Source organism: Salmo salar, chromosome ssa01 (genome assembly GCF_905237065.1).
Source record: "Salmo salar chromosome ssa01, Ssal_v3.1, whole genome shotgun sequence".
Taxonomy (NCBI): domain Eukaryota; kingdom Metazoa; phylum Chordata; class Actinopteri; order Salmoniformes; family Salmonidae; genus Salmo; species Salmo salar.
The window spans coordinates 166,528,293-166,550,198 of NC_059442.1; the positions used below are offsets into that span (position 1 = coordinate 166,528,293).

Here is a 21,906-nt window from a genome sequence, read left to right on the forward strand (position 1 = left end):
AGACTGAATACAACAGTCAAGCCAACTGTGCCTACTTGAGTGACAAGGTACGGGGTTTGGTGTGTGGGAAAGCAGTGAGGAGATGAAAAACAGAATAAACTATAAAAACGGACTGTGTAGCGTTCCCCTCAACAACAAAAAAAATCACAGTATCTTGCAATATGGTCAATATCACAATTTCGATAAAAATGTGATTAATTGTGCAGCCCTAGATGGTAATAGTGTAGCTAAGTCAGGGAAAGCAGGAATGTATTCACTAGGTACTCAACGGAAGCAAACGGGGCAAAAACTGGAAGGGACCTACCTGAATTTCTCAAATTAGAAACTCTAGTTTTCGTTGCAAAACCTTTTATGTTGTAAAATGTTTCGCCACGGTTTGCACTAAAAAACACACCCCAGGACCAGGAGTTGAACCTGTGCACATTTACACACCTTAATCAAAGGGCAATTCCACTGTAACAGAATTATGCAGAGACTTAGATTTTATTAGGATCCCCATTAGGAAAGGGGGACACCTAGTCAGTTTTAAAACAATGCATTCACCAGAAATGTGTCTTCCGCATTTAACTCAACCCTTCTGAATCAGAGGGGTGCATTAGCCGACGCCAATGGTGACAGCTAGTCTTCCTGGGGTACGAGACATTACAGACAAAAATACTTTCCAATTCATATACACTGCTCAAAAAAAATAAAGGGAACACTTAAACAACACAATGTAATCCAAGTCAAATCACACTTCTGTGAAATCAAACTGTCCACTTAGGAAGCAACACTGATTGACAATAAATGTCACATGCTGTTGTGCAAATGGAATAGACAACAGGTGGAAATTATAGGCAATTAGCAACACACCCCCAATAAAGGAGTGATTCTGCAGGTGGTGACCACAGACCACTTCTCAGTTCCTATGCTTCATGGCTGATGTTTTGGTCACTTTTGAATGCTGGCGGTGCTTTCACTCTAGTGGTAGCATGAGACAGAGTCTACAACCCACACAAGTGGCTCAGGTAGTGCAGCTCATCCAGGATGGCACATCAATGCGAGCTGTGGCAGGAAGGTTTGCTGTGTCTGTCAGCGTAGTGTCCAGAGCATGGAGGCGCTACCAGGAGACAGGCCAGTACATCAGGAGACGTGGAGGAAGCCGTAGGAGGGCAACAACCCAGCAGCAGGACCGCTACCTCCGCCTTTGTGCAAGGAGGAGCAGGAGAAGCACTGCCAGAGCCCTGCAAAATGACCTCCAGCAGGCCACAAATGTGCATGTGTCTGCTCAAACGGTCAGGAACAGACTCCATGAGGGTGGTAGGGCCCGACGTCCACAGGTGGGGGTTGTGCTTACAGCCCAACACCGTGCAGGACGTTTGGCATTTGCCAGAGAACACCAAGATTGGCAAATTCGCCACTGGCGCCCTGTGCTCTTCACAGATGAAAGCAGGTTTACACTGAGCACATATGACAGACGTGACAGAGTCTGGAGACGCCGTGGAGAACGCCTGCAACATCCTCCAGCATGACTGGTTTGGCGGTGGGTCAGTCATGGTGTGGGGTGGCATTTCTTTGGGGGGCCGCACAGCCCTCCATGTGCTCGCCAGAGGTAGCCCGACTGCCATTAGGTACCGAGATGAGATCCTCAGACCCCTTGTGAGACCATATGCTGGTGCGGTTGGCCCTGGGTTCCTCCTAATGCAAGACAATGCTAGACCTCATGTGGCTAGAGTGTGTCAGCAGTTCCTGCAAGAGGAAGGCATTGATGCTATGGACTGGCCCGCCCGTTCCCCAGACCTGAATCCAATTTAACACATCTGGGACATCATGTCTCGCTCCATCCACCAACGCCACGTTGCACCACAGACTGTCCAGGAGTTGGCGGATGCTTTAGTCCAGGTCTGGGAGGAGATCTCTCAGGAGACCATCCGCCACCTCATCAGGAGCATGCCCAGGCGTTGTAGGGAGGTCATACAGGCACGTGGAGGCCACACACACTACTGAGCCTCATTTTGACTTGTTTTAAGGACATTACATCAAAGTTGGATCAGCCTGTAGTGTGGTTTTCCACTTTAATTTTGAGTGTGACTCCAAATCCAGACCTCCATGGGTTGATAAATTGGATTTCCATTGATTATTTTTGTGTGATTTTGTTGTCAGCACATTCAACTATGTAAAGAAAAAAGTATTTAATAAGATTATTTAATTCATTCAGATCTAGGATGTGTTATTTTAGTGTTCCCTTTATTTTTTTGAGCAGTGTACATTTAAAAACTTTAACATAGAAATTAGACTATATATATACAGTATATATAAAGAAACTACAACAACTAAACACAGAAATTAAAAAAGAAATCTGATTAAAATAAATAAATACTAAAGAATAATGTGTGTGTAGATGTGTGTGTGTGTGTGTGTGTGTGTGTGTGTGTGTGTGTGTGTGTGTGTGTGTGTGTGTAGAGTGTGTGTGTGTGTGTGTGTATGCGCATCTATCAGTTCCATATGCATGTCAGTACATGCTAGGGTTGAGCTGTATTCATATCGCCATACAATCCTTCTCTCATCCCGGGATGTACCTTATTACTGGCTTAGTACACAAGGGTGCGCCAAAAAAAGGCAAAGAAAGCCCATTGGGCATCTATTACCAGAATTCTAACAAAATGAGCACAAGTAATAGCGAATTTCCACTGAGGCTGCAAGCCAAATATGATAATGTGCAAAAATGAAAATAAACTAATTGCAAAGACAGGCAATCCAGATCATAAAGTTATACATATATAGGTAGGAGCTACCAAATGTCATTTTTGTTGTATTTGGACATTTACATGCGAATGTGAACGAGAGACATTGTGCAAATGAAAAAAAGTTGCCGCATGCTTGTCTGAAGGAAGAACAGTACTGGCTCTGGAGTACCATGTGTACACGCTGTGTCTGTGTGGAGTCTGGAGTCGCTAGGGCAATGGACCTGCCTCCTCTGCTTGGCGAAGAGGGGGGAGGAGCAGACTTGTCAAGAACAGACAAGAGAAAAAAATGCAAGGAAATCAAGCAGTGGCAGCTGTACAGATATTTCATCCAAAGGGTTTTGACTTCTCAAACACAACAGGAAGCTAACAATATGATGCCCCGTCACCTTATTAATTCAGCCACTTGCTTAGATAACTAGTAAGTTACAAACTTAGTAGAAGTGCTGCAGAGATGGTTGTCCTTCTGGATGGTTCTCCCATCTCCACAGAGGAACTATGGAGCTCTGTCAGAGTGACCATCAGCTTCTTGGTCACCTCCCTGACCAAGGCCCTTCTCCCCTGATTGCCCAGGTGGCCAGCTCAAGGAAGAGTCTTGGTGGTTCCAAACTTCTTCCATTTAAGAATGATGGAGGCCACTGTGTTCTTGGGGATTTTCAATGCTGCAGACATTTTTTGGTACACTTCCCCAGATCTGTGCCCCGACACAATCCTGTCTCGGAACTATATGGACAATTCCTTAAACCTCATGGCTTTGTTTTTGCTCTGACTTGCACTGTCAACTGTGGGACCTTATATAGACAGGTGTGTGCCTTTCCAAATCATGTCCAATCAATTGAATTTACCACAGGTGGACTCCAATCAAGTTGTAGAAACATCTCAAGGATGATCAATGGAAACAGGATGAACCTGAGCTCAATTTCGAGTCCCATAGCAAAGGGTCTATTTACTTATGTAAATAAGGTATTTCTGTTTTTAATACATTTGCAAAAAAATCTAAAAACCTGCTTTCACTTTGTCATTATGGTGTATTGTGTGTGGATTGATAAGGGGGAAAAAATGATTTAAACAATTTTAGAATAAGGCTGTAACGTAACAAAATGTGGAAAAAGGGAAGGGGTCTGAATACTTTCCGAATGCATTGTAACTACAAAAATTGTGGATAACTATAGTGGATAACCCAACTAACCTGTGCCCCTGCACATTGACTCTGTACCGGTACCCCCTGTATGTAGCCTCCACATTGACTCTGTACCGGTACCCCCCTGTATATAGCCTCCACATTGACTCTGTACCGGTACCCCCCTGTATATAGCCTCCACATTGACTCTGTACCGGTACCCCCTGTATAAAGCCTCCACATTGACTCTGTACCGGTACCCCTTGTATATAGCCTCCACATTGACTCTGTACCGGTACCCCCTGTATATAGCCTCCACATTGACTCTGTACCGTAACACCCTGATTATAGCCTCCACATTGACTCTGTACCGGTACCCCTAGTATATAGCTTCCACATTGACTCTGTACCGTAACACCCTGTATATAGCCTCACTACTGTTATTTTACTGCTGCTCTTTAATTATTTATTAAATTTTTTACTTAACACTGATTTTTCTTAAACCGGCATTGTTGATTAAAGGCTTGTAAAGTCAGCATTTCACTGTTGTATTCGGAGCATGTGACAAATAAAATGTTATTTAATAAGCGGCATTTGTTGTCGAATTGCTACATTTAAATATGAGTTTCTATCTTATTTTTCATTATATGTACATTGAAGTATTATTTGTAGTTGTCAAAAAACACTGAATGGTCTGTTTCCCCACATTATTAATAGACCTACAGCGTGCAGTACGATAGTTGATCAATTGATTGACAGGAGCGCAGTAGAACGATAAACTGTCCTCTAGTGTGAATGCTCGCCAACGTTTTATAGTCATTTATAGTTTAATAGGTATAGTTATCGTTACAGTTATCGTCCTTGGTGTGGACGGCCCTTTACTGTGTCAGTGACCTCTTGAACGATGGAGACAAATCCCTGTCTGTCCTTTTTTTGTTTGTTGCAGAGGTGAGCAACAGGTAGGCCATGGCATCACTCTCCTCCACCGCATCCTAGTTGTGCTAAATATGCCCCAATATACCCAACAACAACGAAGTCTCCACTTTTTTTTGGAGCAGAAGAAGAAGATGCTGGTTACAGTAGGCTAAATGGAAAGAGACGGGGGGGGGGGGGTCATAGGTAAGTGTCAGTCAGAGGCGGGAGAGGTGCTATTATCTGGAGAGAGAGAGAGACAGACTTCTACTCTACTACATACACAACACTAGCTATGCCAGATTAATAGCAGCTGCTTACTTTGTAAGGTTCAACAACAACAAAAAATGCAACCTTCTTTACAGTCAATATACACAGGCATTGCACTGAAAACCTGTTTCACAGCCTTATTGTTGACATCCTAAACATGCACCAGAAAAGGTGGTGCAAACGTGTCACCGGTGTCTTGCATTTGTTTTGTCTGCTAGCTAGCTGATAACCACCCACAGTTCTGACACCCTAGCTATGGGTCAATAGTATCAGGGTGGAATCTTTCAGCTGGGGGGGGCTCAACTTACTGTTGAGAGTTAGAATAAGTCAAGTGGAATTATAAAAATTGGCAAAAATTACTTTAGCAGTTTCTCTTCACTGTCAGTCACTCAATTATCCAATGTCAGCTAACATTTTTTAGATTGGTAAATTTGTTTAGCAGCCAGTTGTAGTAATCAAGGTCGAATTACGGACTCCAAGGTCAAATTACGGAGCCGGGTCTCCAAGGTCAAATTACGGATCCGGGTCCCACCACTGATTGATAGTAACTCTCACCCACATTAAAAACAGCAAACATTTCTTTCCACCCAATGGCAAAATGTGTAAAATTGTAGGAAATTTGTTGTAAAACAACTCATTTTAATTTCTCCGCCCCATGGGAAAATGAGTAGAATTACATTAAATGAGTTATTCAATTGCTAAATCTTCTGTCCATCCCTGGCAAAATTAGTAGAATTGCTGAAAACTTGCTTTAAAACTGCAACATTTTCTCTACTGCCCATAGCAAAATATGTAGAATTGCTGGAAATTAACAAAAAAAGGGGATCCCCTAAAGTGTTTTGCTCGCAAGGTGGGTGCAAAGCCCCCCCCCAAAAAGGCTAGGGCCGGTTCTGACTGCATGTGTGTGGGTATGCAGATCAGCAAGCCACTGCGGCCTATCATCAAAGTTGCCCATCCCTGAGTTCGGTAATACGAACGAAGCAGACAACTCAAGCTTCCTCGCCTGCTTATAGCTAACTGGCTACAAACTGACTGCACACTAGGCTAGGCAGTAACGTTAGCAAGCTAACAGCAGCATCATCATCACCATTATCATTTGTGCCAAACACGGCAGTAACCACGATAGCCGGCAGAAGATAATAAGTTAGTAAATTAACTAGCAAATTGGGTATAGTACCTATCTACTGGTGGTGATGCCAGGGGTTTAGCCAAGGTAAGTTAGCAACTCGCGCGCTAACTAGCTAACTACCTGCATATATTTTGGTTACTTTAGCTAGGTACCTATCTAGATGGAGCTTGTAGAAATAACCAAAAGATGTAAACGAGCAAGCGTAAACACGTATCTAGCTACTGTAGTTCTATAATTCCTAATAAACAGAGGCTAAACTAGCTAGCTAATGTTAATCTTACTCTAGCTAGCTAACGTTAGCAAGGCCTTGGCTTGCGCTAGCTACTATTAGGTATTTGTGCCTTACAAACCTGATAACCTACCGTTATTCATGCCTTATCCGAGGAAGCGAAAGTTCCGAGATACAATGTACCATCTGTGCATACGTCCAGTTACAGTGTCTCATTTCAATAACGCTAAAATAAAAACTTTAACTCTTAGAAAATCAACAATAAACTCCATGACAATGTATTTCCTCTGTTGACAGTGTTGATGCAGTTCCTACACACCGGAAGTGGAGTGTCAAAGCAAGGTGGGAGGGACCCATCCCCAAACACAACACCACAGACAAAACTTGACAGACGTTTGGCTAAACCAATAATATTTAAGGAAATAATCAAAGCGCTCACCTACAGCCAATTAATAAATTGCAATGAACAGTCACAGAGAATTGAACAACTTTGCATTTTCTTTACAATTAGGTTTGAAATTCATAGTGTAGTTTGCTGCAAATGTTATTTAATATTTATATAGTGTGTGTGTATGTGTGTGATATACTAGTGTGCAAACTTATCATCACACACATTTGTTAAGAGACAGTATGAGATACGTAGGCATATGTGTGAATGCAAGCTTGTCTGTCTATAGCATTATACATTACGTGCTTGTGAGAGTGTTTTTCGTGTGTGTAGACAGGCTAACCATCTTTGGTGTGAGTGTTCATGTATTTCTTTGTTTATGTTTATGCATGTGTGCAATAGTGTCTGTGTTTGTGCCTGCATGCATACATACATCATTTGCATAGGGTGTTCAATCCATAACAAAAAAATGAATAACTTATATATTGCATGTGACACAAAAATGGCATGTGGTAACTAACCATCCACTCGCAGCCCTCTGACTGGGGCTCCGTTTACTCTGTAGGCTACCTGGGAACTCATACAGGCTCTGTGGATATAGAGTGGGGTTTTGACAGGAGCATATTTCAGTGATGAATGCTGCATCCATTACAGGAGCTCCTCTCTCCCTCAACTCCTGGGAGAGGTACACTGCTACTTCAAGGTCAAGTGAAAAGAGAGTGTCATCGTATAGCTCAAGGGGGGAAAGTCAGAAAAACATTCCACCCCGTCACCTCTGCAACAGTTTCAGAGGGATTGCGAGAGTATCAACAAAGAGTGTCTGTCCTTACTTGGGAATAGGCCTCTCCCTTGAAACCGTAGCAACATTAAAGTGGAAATATTTACAAAATGTTAAAAATGATTTAATGTTGGAATGTTGAATCAGGCACAGGGCTCAAAGCTCTCAGTTGTATTTTTTCCCTGCTGTGTTATGACAGGATAGACATACTGTATAGAAAAAAATATGATTTTAATACTGTATTAGCCAGACTTTTACCCAAGTCAAATGGATTGGATAATTATAGTACCTTTCCCATTGTAAAGGATATGGTTATAATGAACATGGTCCTGAAATCTGGATTTATATGGGAGCGAAATATAATTAAGCAATAAGGCACAATATACCACGGCAAATGGCTGTTCATATGCACGACGCAACACGGAGTGCCTGGATATAGGCCTCAGCCGTGGTATATTGGCCATATACCACAAACCCCAGAGGTGCCTTATTGCTATTATAAACTGGTTATCAACGTAATTAGAGCAGTAAAAATAAATGTTTTGTCATACCCGTGCTATACGGTCTGATATACCACGGCTGTCAGCCAATCAGCATTCAGGGCTCGAACCCTCCAGTTTATTTCAGTGGATGGGATATGGCATAAGAAAATATTATTAATTATATTTCAGTGGTTGGGATATTGCATAACCATTGAATGCATATTAAAAGGAGTTTATTCATTTGATTGCAGAATTCAACACCACATCATTTAAAAACAATATTTGTACTGTAATTTGAAACCGGAATGGGACAGACACAATAAATATGTGTCATTGTATTATCAAACTCAAGTGATAATGTGCTATTACATCATGCTATTCTCCTCTGCAGTGGGAAAAGAAATTACATGCAGATTGTAAATCTCATTAGGAAATAACTCATTCTATTTTTTGAGATTGACGAACAACAGGTGAAGGTGAAATGCATTATTATTTTTCAGGACATAGAAACAGAAAAAAGTTACGCACCATGACTGATATATGGTCGTACACATCGTACAAAAACATTTAATCAAATGACTACAAGTGTTATACCAATAAATATCAGTAATATTTCCCAAGCACACTGACTACAATGAATCCCATATAGCTGACGTGTATGATGTATGATTCTCTCTGCATGTGTGGTTTATGGTATCTCTTTATTGTCAATTAAAAAACCTGCCCATAAACAACAATGTTGATTCACATGCTATTATATATGTTAAGCAATTAGGCCTGTAGAGGTTTGGTATATGTCCAATATACTGTACCAGAGCTTAGGGCTGTTCTTAGGCACGACGCGACATATACGGTCTGATATACCACGGCAACTGGATTAGGTTCATAGAAAAAGAACAAAAAGACGTAACAACTACATTTCGTCTCTGGCAACCTAACCGATGGGATGAATGTCCAGCAAGCTTGGCTAGCAACCATAGATGTGTCTGATTAGGCCTGTATTTTCACTAAGGGATGAAATAATAGCCTATGAATACATTTATTAAAATAAAGATTTTTATTTAGTTGGTAACCCGTTGTAGAACAGCAATTGTACACTCAAGGTTGTGCAAAACCACTTTTTTTAGCATGGCTGTGCTGATCTACGGTACTCGTCTCCACCTCGTACCTACAGTGCATTTCGTAAAGTATTCAGACCCCTTGACATTTTCCACATTTTGTTACGTTACAGCCTTATTCCAAAATGGATTAAATAAAAACATGTCCTCATCAATCTACACACAATACCCCATAATGACAAAGTGAAAATAGGTTTTTACATAAGTAAATAGACCCTTTGCTATGAGACTCGAAATTGAGCTCAGGTGCATCCTGTTTCCATTGACCATCCTTGAGATGTTTCTACAACTTAATTGGAGTCCACCTGTGGAAAATTCTATTGATTGGACATGATTTGGAAAGGCACACACCTGTCTATATAAGGTCCCACAGTTGACAGTGCATGTCAGAGCAAAAACCAAGCCATGAGGTCATAGGAATTGTCATAAGAACTCTGAGACAGGATTGTGTCGAGGCACAGATCTGGGGAAGTGTACCAACAAAATTATGCAGCATTGAAGGTCCCCAAGAACACAGTTGCCTCCATCATTCTTAAATGGAAGAAGTTTGGAACCACCAAGACTCTTCCTAGAGCTGGCCGCCCGGCCAAACTGCAATCGGAGGAGAAGGGCCTTGGTCAGGGAGGTGACAAAGAACCCGATGGTCACTCTGACAGAGCTCCAGAGTTCCTCTGTGGAGACTGGAGAACCTTCCAGAAGAACAAACATCTCTGTAGCACTCCACCAATCAGCCTTTATGGTAAAGTGGCCAGACGGAAGCCACTCCTCAGTAAAAGGCACATGAAGTCCCACTTGGAGTTTACCAAAAGGCACCTAAAGACTCTCAGACCATGAGAAACAGGATTCTCTGGTCTGATGAAACCAAGATTGAACCTGAATGCCAAGTCTCACGTCTGGAGGAAACCTGGCACCATCCCTACGGTGAAGCATGGTGGTTGCAGCATCATGCTGTGGGGCTGTTTTTCAGCGGCAGGGACTGGGCGACTAGTCAGGATTGAGGGAAAGATGAACGGAGCAAAGTACAGAGAGATCCCTGATGAAAACCTGCTCCAGAGCGCTCAGGATCTGGTCACATACACATGGTCACATACACATGGTTAGCAGATGTTATTGCGAGTGTAGCGAAATGCTTGTGCTTCTAGTTCCGACAGTGCAGCAATATCTAACAAGTAATCTAACAATTCAACAACAACTACCTAATACACACAAATCTAAGTAATGGGATGGAATAAGAATATATACATTTAAATATATGGATGAGCTTCCAACAGGACAATGACCCAAAGCACACAGCGAAGACAACACAGGCGTGGCTTCAGGACAAGTCTCTGAATGTCCTCGAGTGACCCAGCTAGAGTCCAGACTTGAACCTGATCGAACATCTCTGGAGAAACCTGAAAATAGCTGTGCAGGGACGCTCCCCGTCCAACCTGACAGAGTTTGAGAGGATCTACAGAGAAGAATGGGAGAAACTCCCCAAATACAGGTGTGCCAAGCATGTAGCGTCATACCCAAGACGACTCTAGGCTGTAATCGCTGCCAAAGGTGCTTCAACAAAGTGCTGAAAAAAGGGTCTGAATACTTATATAAATGTGACATTGGGGCGGCAGGGTAGCCTAGTGGTTAGAGCGTTGGGCTAGTAACCGAAAGGTTGCAAGTTTGAATCCCCGAGCTGACGAGGTACAAATCTGTCGTTCTGCCCCTGAACAAGGCAGTTAACCCACTGTTTGTAGACCTTCATTGAAAATAAGAACTTGTTCTTAACTGACTTGCCTAGTTAAATAAAGGTAAAAATGTTTCAGTTTTAAAAATTTTATAAATTTGCAAAAAATTCTAAAAACCTGATTTTACTTTGTCATTATGGGGTATTGTGTGTAGACTGATGAGGGGGGAAAAACGATTTAATCAATTTTAGAATAAGGCTGTAACGTAATAAAATGTGAAAAAAGTAAAGGGGTCTGAATACTTTCCGAATGCACTGTATGACCGTAGCACAGCCGTGCTAAAAAAAGGTGTTTACCTCTCCCTCTCTTGTCAAATTGCTTTAATATTACCATGGATATGTCCCCAAAATAGTTTTTTATTGTTCTATCTATGTTGCTAACCAGTTTATAATACCAGTTAGGCACCTCGGGTTTGTGGCATATGACCCAATATACCATGGCTAAGGACTGTATTCAGGCACTTTGGGTCGCGCCTAAGAACAGCCCTTAGCCATGTTATGTTTAAGCAAAAAGGCCCGAGGATGTGTGGTATATGGACGATATACCACGCCTAGATACAACCCTTAGCCATGGTATATTGGCCATATACAGATAACTGCCAAAATAAAGGAAACACTTGAGTAAATGAGGGATATACAGTATATAGAAAGCAGATGGTTTCACACAGGTGTGATTCCTGAGTTAATTAAACAATTAACATCCCATCATGCTTAGGGTCAGGTATAAAAATGCCCAGTTGCCCATTCTTTTGGCTACCATGGCTAGAAGAAAATTTATCGTGGACTAATCCACAGGGTGGCAGGTATCCTAGTGGTTAGAGCGTTGGGCCAGTAACCAGAAGGTTGCTAAATCGAATCCCAAGAGCTGACAAGGTAAAAATCTGTCGTTCTGCTCCTGAACAAGGCAGGTAACCCACTATTCCTAGGCCGTCATTATAAATAAGAAATTATTCTTAACTGACTTGCCTCGTTAAATATAAAAATATATTTAAAAAATCCCTCCAATAGAGTTCCAGACACTTGTAGAATCTATGCCAAGGCGTGTTGAAGCTGTTCTGGTGTCATGTGATGGCCCAACACTAAGTTGTTGTGTCCTTTATTTTGTCAGTACCAAAAACCCCTGAGGTGCCTTATTATTATTATAAAAAGGTTAGCAACATAATTAGTAATTTTTGGTCATACCGTGGTATATTTAAGCAATAAGACACGAGGGGGTGTGGTATATGGCCAATATACCACGGCTAAGGGCTGTTCTTAGGCACAACGCAACGTCCGAGGTGCCTTATTGCTATTTTAAACTGGTTACCAACGTAATTAGAGTAGTAAAAATACATGTTTTGTCATACCCGTGGTTTACAGACTGATATACCACGGCTGTCAGCCAATCAGCATCCAGGACCCAAACTACTTGGTTTATAATGGCAAAAATACACTGAGTATACAAAATATTAAGAATACCTACTCTTTACATGACATGCCTTTGAACGGGGTATGGTAGTAGGTGCCAGGCGCACTGGTTTGTGTCAAGAACTGCAACGCTGCTGGGTTTTTCACGCTCAATAGTTTCCTGTGTTTATCAAGAATCGTCCACCACCCAAAGGACATTCAGCCAACCTGTGGGAAGCACTGGAGTCAACATGGGCCAGCATCCCTGTGGAACGCTTTCGACACCTTGCAGAGTCCATGCTGCAACAAATTGAGGCTGCTCTGAGGGTGAAAGGTGGCGTGCAACTCAATATTAGGAAGGTGTTCCTAATGTTTGGTATACTCAGTGTATGTACATACCCCCTCGGACCATTTCTTAATTGACTGAGTATATGGAAAGCGTCATTATGAGGTATTGTGTGAAGACTAAGGCTGTCACAGAACAACATGTGTAAAAAGTTAAGGGTTCTGAATACTTTCCGAATAAAGTGTACAAAGCTCTCCCTCTCCCTCCATTTGGAAAATCTGACCATAATTCTAGCCTCCTGATTCCTGCTTAAAAACAAAAACTAAAGTAGGAAGTACCAGTGACTCACTCAACACGGAAGTGGTCAGATGACACGGATGCTACGCTACAGGACTGTTTTGCTGCACAGACTGGAATATGTTCCGGGATTCATCCAATGGCATTGAGGAGTATACGACCTCAGTCACCGTCTTCATCAATAAGTGCATCAACGACTTCATCCCCACAGTGACCGTACGGACATATCCCAACCAGAAGCCATGGATTACAGGCAACATCCGCACCGAGCTAAAGGCTAGAGCTGCCGCTTTCGGACACTTATAAGAAATCCCGCTATGCCCTCAGACAAACCATCAAACAGGCAAAGCATCAATACAGGACTAAGATTGAATCCTACTACAATCCTACTACATCGAATGTGGCAGGGCTTGCAAACTATTACGGACTAGAAAGGAAAACCCTACTGCGAGCTGCCCAGAGACACAAGCCTACCAGGCATGCTAAATGCCTTTCATGCTCGCTTCGAGGCAAGCAACACTGAAGCATGCACATGAGAGTATCAGTTGTTCCAGACAACTGTGTGATGACGTTCTCCGTAGCCGATGTGAGCAAGACCTTTAAACAGGTCAACATTCACAAGGCCGCGGGGCCAGACAGATTACCAGGACATGTACTCAGAGCATACGCGGACCAACTGGCAAGTGTCTTCACTGACATCCCCAACCTCTCCGAGTCTGTAATACCAACATGTTTCAAGCAGACCACCATAGTCCGTGTGCCCAAGAAAGTGAAGGTAACCTGCCTAAATTACTACCGCTCGGTAGCACATACGTCAGTAACCATGAAGTGCTTTGAAAGGCTGGTCATGGCTCACATCAACAACCCTAGACCCACTCCAAATCGCATACCGCCCCAACAGATCCACAGACGACGCAATCTCAATCGCACTCCACACTGCCCTTTCCCACCTGGACAAAAGGAACACCTATGTGAGAATGCTGTTCATTGACTACAGCTCAGCGTTCAATACCAAAGTGCCCTCAAAGATCATCACTAAGCTTGTGGTAGTTATATAGAGAAATTGTTAGATTGTGTCAATAGTTTATCTGCCACATTCAAGCAAACGTTGGGACTGTTCCATTTAAATCAAATCAAATCAAACTTTATTGGTCACATGCGCCGAATACAACAGGTGTTTTCGGCGCATGTGACAAATAAAGTTAGATTTGATTTCCCAACATTTGTTTGAATGTGGCAGATAGAGGTGAAAGTTAAGATATAAACCATTGACACAATCTAACAATTTCTCTAGATAGCTACCACATGCTGATATATGACATATTTCAATCAACACATCGCAACAAATCCGCTGTTCATAAGACCGAACTAGCTTTATGGAAGTGAGGTTGAGGCCTAAAAGAAACAGTTGGGCTTACTTATTTTCGTGTCAAAATGACTCAAAACAATTGCAAGAAAAACATCCATAGTGAAATGCATAAGTAAAATATATATCTCATTGGTTGACTAAAAAGTGTGATTGTTCAGATTGCTCAAGGGCCTTACACACTCAAAGGGAAAACACAGGTAAAGCAGTCTACACCTAGGCTACAGTGGATCAAAAATCTTGAAAATGCAGGCAGCACAGAAAGTGGCTAACATGACACCTTTGGGTTAGGTCTATCCACCCAAGAAAACGGGATCCAGCCAGCCCCCTTGTTCTTGCAAAAGTTACAATATGTTTAATTTGAGAGGCAGAGAAAAATTCCCTGTGCATGCAACGGTCGGCAGCTGACGTCCCTCCCTGTTCCGCTGCCGCCGGGGTTAGAGGCAAATCGGCTGCTAGCTTTACACAGAAGACAATGGAGGCGGCTGCGTTGGCTGTGTGTGTAAGCGGCTTCCGGTATTTCTAGTCATGGCGAAGGCAATAAGAAAATAACAGGGCGATTCAGTGTCTCAATTAGGCTATGTAGGCTTAACACCCAATTCAGTCTAAACTCGCATTGTATAAATCCATATTTCTGTATGTGTTTTGATTTGTTTAACTTATGTATTGTTGCACGTGGAAGCGGACTCTTCCAATGGAGATAAGTTTGTACCTCATTTGAATATCCATTCATTCAAATGCCCTTACTCTCAAGTAGGTTAAGGAGAGGATCATTGGAAGGCCAAGGTGTCCACTTTGGTCCGACTCGTCTCCAGAAGAACACATTCCTGCATTTAGCACTTAGGCACTGCACATGCATTGATGCCACAACTTTGGCATTTCAAGCATGGTTACATTATGAATCTCCACTTCCTGATCGGAATGTAACATTCCAAGCTCCTTGTTGAAAGCCATTGTTAATCGACGTGATGAGTGCATTCTGTTATTATTTTTCCACCACAGATTTTGGCTGGGCGTATGGGCCATCATATGGCTACTCTAAAGGCCACTCCCTGAAAGTTGTTGAAAATAAAGCTGAATAGAAAACCATTCTTTAATCCACATTGGCCTTCAATGGTATACCTTTAATGTTAAGTATATGCTTCTCACATAATTATCTACAGTATTTTATTATTGCTGAACTGCCTGAACACTGTCTTTGTCTCTCAAGTTGTGCATCCAAGTCTCACAGTTGCTGTCATAGCAACCAAAACGGGAGGACCACCATGCAAATATCACTCGTTGCAACGACCAATGGAAAGTTACTGACTGCCCATACAATTATCTTAAGGGTGGGCCATTTGACTCTGCTATTCCAACATTGGTGGATTTGACCTTCAGTCTACTTCAGCAGAGAGACGATTGGAGAGAAAACAGCCCTCTCTTTCATGTTCAGAACCATGCTGCCCTAGAATAGGTCAGGTCGTAGTTGGATCACGTGAGCTACAGAAGGGGGGGATTCTCCACAGATAGTTTCATTCTAGCGTTTTTTTTATAGCACCCAAGTCCATAATGTCTGTGCGCCGTCACATTGAATGGGTTAAGTGACGACGCGTCTTTTTATGCATGATCAAATTAAGAGTGATACTTTGCATTGTGTGAATAGGTGTCCTCTTCAGATCAGCATCATCATATCTCAGTGTTATGTGCTGTAGTCAGAGCCGAGGGGGAGCCTACAGGAGGAGTGACAAAGGACTTACGTCTCAGAACGGGGTGGAGCTTCATACGGTTGTTGTGTTTTTTTTGACGCGGTAGCGTTCAGTCTATCACGTCCTCTCCATCGCTCAGCACACCACCAAAAGCCGTCAACTAACCTGAGACTGACGTTCTTTTGACAGGAGTAGACCTACAGGAATTTACGCGTTGCTATTTGTTGCGCAATCGTACCATTTCTTTGTCACATTTTAAACTTTTAAAAGTGGCCTACTCGTTCGCTATTTTTCTAGCACATTATTACCTTGATTTTAGCATCAGGGAATCCACTGCAACTTTTGAGAAAAGCAAGTGGTGCCTTTTGACGTTGTTATTTTAGCTGTTCCACATTGTGTTGGGTTGCAAGTTGCGCTTGGATTGCTGGTTCTATGGGATCTTGGAAGTTCGTATCAAGACCAGAACAACGAGGATGCCAAGAGGATACGCAGGGAGAATTGGTTGAAGACAACGTTCAGACGGACCTTTTGCATGAATAGGCTACCTGCAAGACACACCTCTATTGCCTAGCCTACTCAGATTAATTAGTGTTAGATAATGAATATCATATTGATTTTAGACTGAAACATAATTTTCATTACATGCTGTGAATTGAAGAAAACTATCAGAGAAGATTTTTTTATAGTCGAGTACCGTTATCGGTAACCAATAATTTACAATTGTCTGTACCAGATCGCGTTCAATTTTCAATGTGCCATCAGCCGGACAATATTGCTCCTTTATGTGATTGAAACATATACAATCTTCTCTTTTTGCCTCGCTGAAAAGCGCATATTGATTGTGTTGCGGCATCATGATGGAGGAACAAGCCCGGATAATGCAGGCGCTCAGCGGCGTGACTCTGGCTGGCCATTCGGTACAAGGAGGCATGGGACTACCGCCGCCCCACGGACACGAGGGGACCGATGGGGACGGAAGAAAACAAGATATTGGGGACATTCTTCATCAAATAATGACAATTACCGACCAAAGTCTGGATGAGGCGCAAGCAAAGTTGGTCCCTTTTAATTATTTTAATTTCGCGAATTAATAATTGTACACACAGTAGGCGAATTATTTAATTGTGGATTATTCTGTCGACAGAGGCTACAGTCATAGGCTATAGGCCTATGGCAACTTTTACAATTGTGACAGATTGTTCATTGGTAGCCTAATGTTCAATAAGGTTGCATAGGCATGTCGTCTCATGTGCCCTATCTGGCAAATTGTGTCTTTGACCAATTAAAATGTTAACATCATAACGACAAACGTACAGTGATAACTATGCAATTAAATTAATGTGAAGTTGGATACAATAGTGGAATATATGTATATATACCATAAATTCTACATGTGCCTTGAGGTCTATCAGTTTCAGTTATTTCCCCAATTTTAAAGGCACAAAACTGATATTGTAGCTAATGTTGTTACTAACAAGCATTTTTTTTTCTTTACTGACAAAGGAAACATGGATTGAACTGTCACAGGATGAAACCTGCGCTCTTCAGCGTTCTCTGCGAAATCAAAGAGAAAACAGGTGAGTACACACAAGCTGGAACTATTTAGGGAGTCATACCTACTAGTAAAAGGTTTTCATTGCAGTCCACTCTTGTTCTTTGCGCTCAAAAACATTATTTGATCATATAAAATATACAGCTACATTTCAGAAGAATAATCTGTTTGTCATTTAGCAGATGAGATTGAACACCGTTTGCACCAGTTTGACGGTGTTTCAGCTAGAGCAAGCGGATGACCTGTGTGCGTTGGTTGGTAATGAGTGTGTCAGCGTAAGGTGACGGCTAAACAGTACTGTATAATTCACTGAAGATAACATTATATTGGACGTAGTAGGCCTACTAGACTAAAGGGGGAAATTGAGGTTGATTAAGATGAGCCTATATGACGTTGCTTGCCAGCATTTTTTGCACCCGAAGAAAACATCACAAAATATTGCCATGGCAGTTGAAGAGAATATGTCACACTTTATGAAGAAACTGGCACATTTCTTGTAATTTTAATTTAACAGTGTGAGTAAACACTCCACTAAGGTTCATTAGATTGGAATGCATGTCTAATTAATTATGTCAAATCTGGATCACACTGTATGTGAAGTTGCTCGAAGAATTGTGACATATATTTTACATCTTCCTTGGTGATGATAGTAGTGTAGTTAAAAACAAGTATAATTCAATAGATTTTACATGGATACTTCAAGCTACAAAAGCACAAGTGTAACCTATTGTAATATATATTTATGAATGGGTGAGAGGACTATCGATGTCAAAGGTGTGTAATTGACATTTTTCTGTGATTTGAGAGGGGAGACGGTAAAAGACATATTGACACAAACATGAAAACATTTGAAAATGAGTAACCTTCATCCACTGAGGTAATATTAAAACTAGATGATCAGGAAGCATTAATGATGAAGTGCCATCATCACCAAATAACACCTGTGCTTGGCCAGCTGTGTAGCCATTGTGAGACATGTAGTTCAGAGTGACTTGAGGAAACATAACATTTAATGAACTTCTCAGGAGTGGGAGAGGGAGAGGGAGGGAGAGAGAGAGAGAGAGAGAGAGAGAGAGCGCACGCGCACAAGGGATGACAGCCTCTAGAAATTACTTCAAGCTATAACAAATACATAGGTAGTGTAAGGGCTCAAAGTGAGCATAGCTCCAGATAGAAAAATGGATGTACTGTTTGGCTTCATTGGACACAATAGATGGTTATGGGTTATTACTGGAATATTCATAGATCATTTTCATAACAATCTCACGTTAAGCCACAAAGTCTCAGCAAGTGATTGCAGTTTTAATAAATGTTCAGTGTAATTTTTTCAGTAGTGTAGGCCTATAGAGTTGTGATTTAAAGGTCTGTTATTTCTGTTATAATTGTAAAACTGTTATACTGGTTGGATTATACAGTATGGCAGCGTATTGATGTTTTATAAAATCTCTTACACTACAAATGATTTTGGACTGAACCAGTCACCGTATTTAGTTTGCAGATACTGGTTTAGGAAATACATTTTTGTTGTAAAAAAAAATCTCTATGGCTAATTAATTATGTTTCAAAAAGCTTAGCTATGACTTGCATAGGGCTATTGTTATTGGCATTATGCCACATTATGTTTTATTTTTTTTTACAAAGGTAAGAGCATTAGCAATGTGTTTTCCAAGTGCTGTTTTGGCAACTTGAAGTAAATGGGGAAATGTGCACTTTAAAGCCCAATAGGAGCCTCTTGTTATTTTATAAAATACTGCAAAAAAACAAAAAAAGGAAGGGTTGGGAATGAAATTCCACGTTGCGTTCGCTGGAAAACAATCAAGTGCATTCACTAGATCGCTTTTATTGCAGCTTTATTTTTCTCATATTCCTTTTTAGACGTTCATTGTAAATCACCTTTAGTGTTGAGCCGTGTGTTTCAGGGGGGTTTCACAAGAGCTTGGATTGTTAACAGGGATTGGTCTTTATTTTGACTGTGCTGGGGTTGGGTGCTTACATCTCTCAGAGGGATGCCGTGCTGAATATATCTGGTGTGTGTGTGTGTGTGTGTATATATATATATATACACACACATCTTTTGATTGTACTATAGCTGTGTGTGTTGTTACAAAGGATAGCATGGTCGAAGCGCAATGGTTATTAAATGTACAGTGTAAAACAATGCCTCTATATTTAGCTGGATAACATTTCTCGTGAACTAATATTTTCTGATGGACTAAACCCAGGAAATGAACGGAGAGTGCATTTTAATGTTTGTACATATTCATTTACGTAGGGAATTGTACATTATTCTCCGAATTTAGTTTAAGACAGTATCAGTCCAAAATATTGTTAGCTCCTATGCAGAGTAAGGGTCGACCTAAAATCCTCATTGGCCAAGTTAGAAACAGAAGGCTTCAAGGCTCAAATTATACATTTGATGTGAATTGTTTTTGTCAGCAAATATAACAAATGTTTAGGGACTGCAGCCGAGAAAGATAGAGGAGCCTTTAATTGTGTGTGTGTGTGTGTGTGTGTGTGTGTGTGTGTGTGTGTGTGTGTGTGTGTGTGTTTTGTATACGGATGACTAGTATCCAATTGGAAAAAGAGCAAAAGCTTGTGAACCTCGCTATGATCTAGCAAATAAAATGACAAGTACTTTTTGGTATTTACTGTACAAAATGCTAAAATGAGAATTATATTGGTTTCTTTATTTCGGCATTTTACACCATTTTACTACATTACTGGCCAGTGGCCACTGAAAGTATGGGTCAAAAGAGTACGTTGAAGCGTTGTGTATAAGCCTTGAGACAAATACTCTTAGTCAATGAGTCTTAGCGTCTTCTGCAGATTGTACCCTAAAGAAGGCATGCTGAAAGGGTTGGTTAGCTTTATCCGTTCAATTACAGGGAGTATATATAGTGTGAGACATTGTTTCTTTATTTTGATACAGTAATATGGAGTTATAAAAGCGAATTAAGCTAATTACGGTGCTAATTAAGTCATTAAGACCTGGGTCGGGAGCATAAACGATCATACGACAATTAACTAAATTGACCTTGTGACCCCTGAAATCTTTTGTCCAATATTTGTGGGTTTAGATATGTCTCAGAAACACAGGGAGTGGTTTGGAGTAAACAGATGTGTCTACTACTACTTAGTGGAATCATACCTTGATACGGACCTTGTCGTTTTCTCTTACTTTAGACTCTGGCAAAGAAGGGAGAGAGAGATGTTTGCTTGCTATGTGTTTCAAAATAAATCTGGATAGTTCTCTACAAATCCGAGCCCTGGGCATATTGGCTCTATCCTACATACATCCACTATGATGTGCTAATTACAGGAGTTTTTATCAAAGGAAAACGTAGTCTGTATAGTGAATATTTAATTACATTTTTCATACATAAGACCAGTGGTGTAAAGTAAAAATACGTCAAAATACTACTTAAGTATTTTTTTGGGGGGGGGTATATGTACTTTGCTTTACTATTTATATTTTACTTTCACTCCACTACATTCCTAAAGAAAATAATGTACATTTTATTTTTTTCCTGACTAAAAAGTACTCGTTACATTTCGAATGCTCATGCTGGACAGTAATATGTTCCAATTCACGCACCTATCAATATAATGCGCTGTCATCCCCATCGCCTTTGATCTGGCGGACTCACTAAACACAAGTAGTGAGTTTGTCGATGATGTCTGTGTCTTGGAATGTGCCCCCATCTGTCCGTAAATAAACTGAGGACTTGTCCCATCACTGTTCTCAAGTACATTTTAAACCAGATTCTTTCAGACTTTTACTCAAGTGGTATTTTACTGGGTGTCTTTCACTTTTACTTCTGTCATTTTCTATTAAGGTCTCATTACTTTTACTCAAGTAAGACAATGAAGTACTTTTTCCACCACTGCATAAGATAAGCGTTACGTTCAGAGTCAAGCATTATGAAACAGATAGCATTGTCCTAGCATTTGAGTATTTTTGTAACCCTCTACGTTACTCCGAGGACAAGGGAAACCAGCTTAGTAAGAAAGACATTTCACTTCAGTGGATCACAGATTCTGCTCTCAAAATTGCCAGAGCACATCAGAAATTTGCATTCTGCAAAACACACATCTTCATAATGTGCTCCATATACTTTCTTGCTTGGCTAAATCAATTGTGGGCTTAGATTGTAATAAAGCGAAGTGAGGGCAATTGAAATCATTAAGTTGATTTACCAGCCGGCCCAGATTGAAGAGGTAAGCATTTCTTAAGCCTGTGGGGGACATTCTGTCTCAGGGCAATCAAACAGTGAGCTAATGAGAGGAATAAATCTGTCGGGATTTTCATTAGATAAAGTGCCTGCCACAATAATAATAATAATAATAATAATAATAATAATGTATGAATAAAATATGAATAATGTATGAATAAACTTGATTGAAAGATGGCTTCTTCTCTCAGAATGTCAGACAACTAAATAGAACACATCTCAAAACA

The 21,906-nt window shown here is 41.1% G+C and overlaps 2 protein-coding genes across 10 annotated transcripts in view; one reads left to right on the forward strand and one right to left on the reverse strand.

Moving 5' to 3' along the window:
• The window catches only part of mapkap1 (MAPK associated protein 1), a 138,290-nt gene extending 131,563 nt beyond the window's left edge, over positions 1–6,727 (reverse strand). For 2 of the 4 annotated variants that reach the window (XM_045687030.1, XM_045687004.1), the window contains exon 1: positions 6,517–6,726. The gene's annotated coding sequence lies outside the window, so the exon portion shown is untranslated. 4 annotated transcript variants of the gene reach the window in all.
• Positions 6,728–15,705: 8,978 nt separating this feature from the next.
• The window catches only part of LOC106571753 (pre-B-cell leukemia transcription factor 3), a 115,410-nt gene continuing 109,209 nt past the window's right edge, over positions 15,706–21,906 (forward strand). For 3 of the 6 annotated variants that reach the window (XM_014145207.2, XM_014145181.2, XM_014145197.2), the window contains exons 1-2: positions 15,707–16,949; positions 17,399–17,472. In XM_014145207.2, the coding sequence (XP_014000682.1) occupies positions 16,750–16,949; positions 17,399–17,472 (274 nt within the window). In that variant the 5' untranslated portion in view covers positions 15,707–16,749. Of the gene's footprint in view, positions 16,950–17,398; positions 17,473–21,906 lie in introns of all 6 variants that reach the window. The other 3 variants (XM_014145172.2, XM_014145188.2, XM_014145235.2) reach the window with 2 other exon arrangements.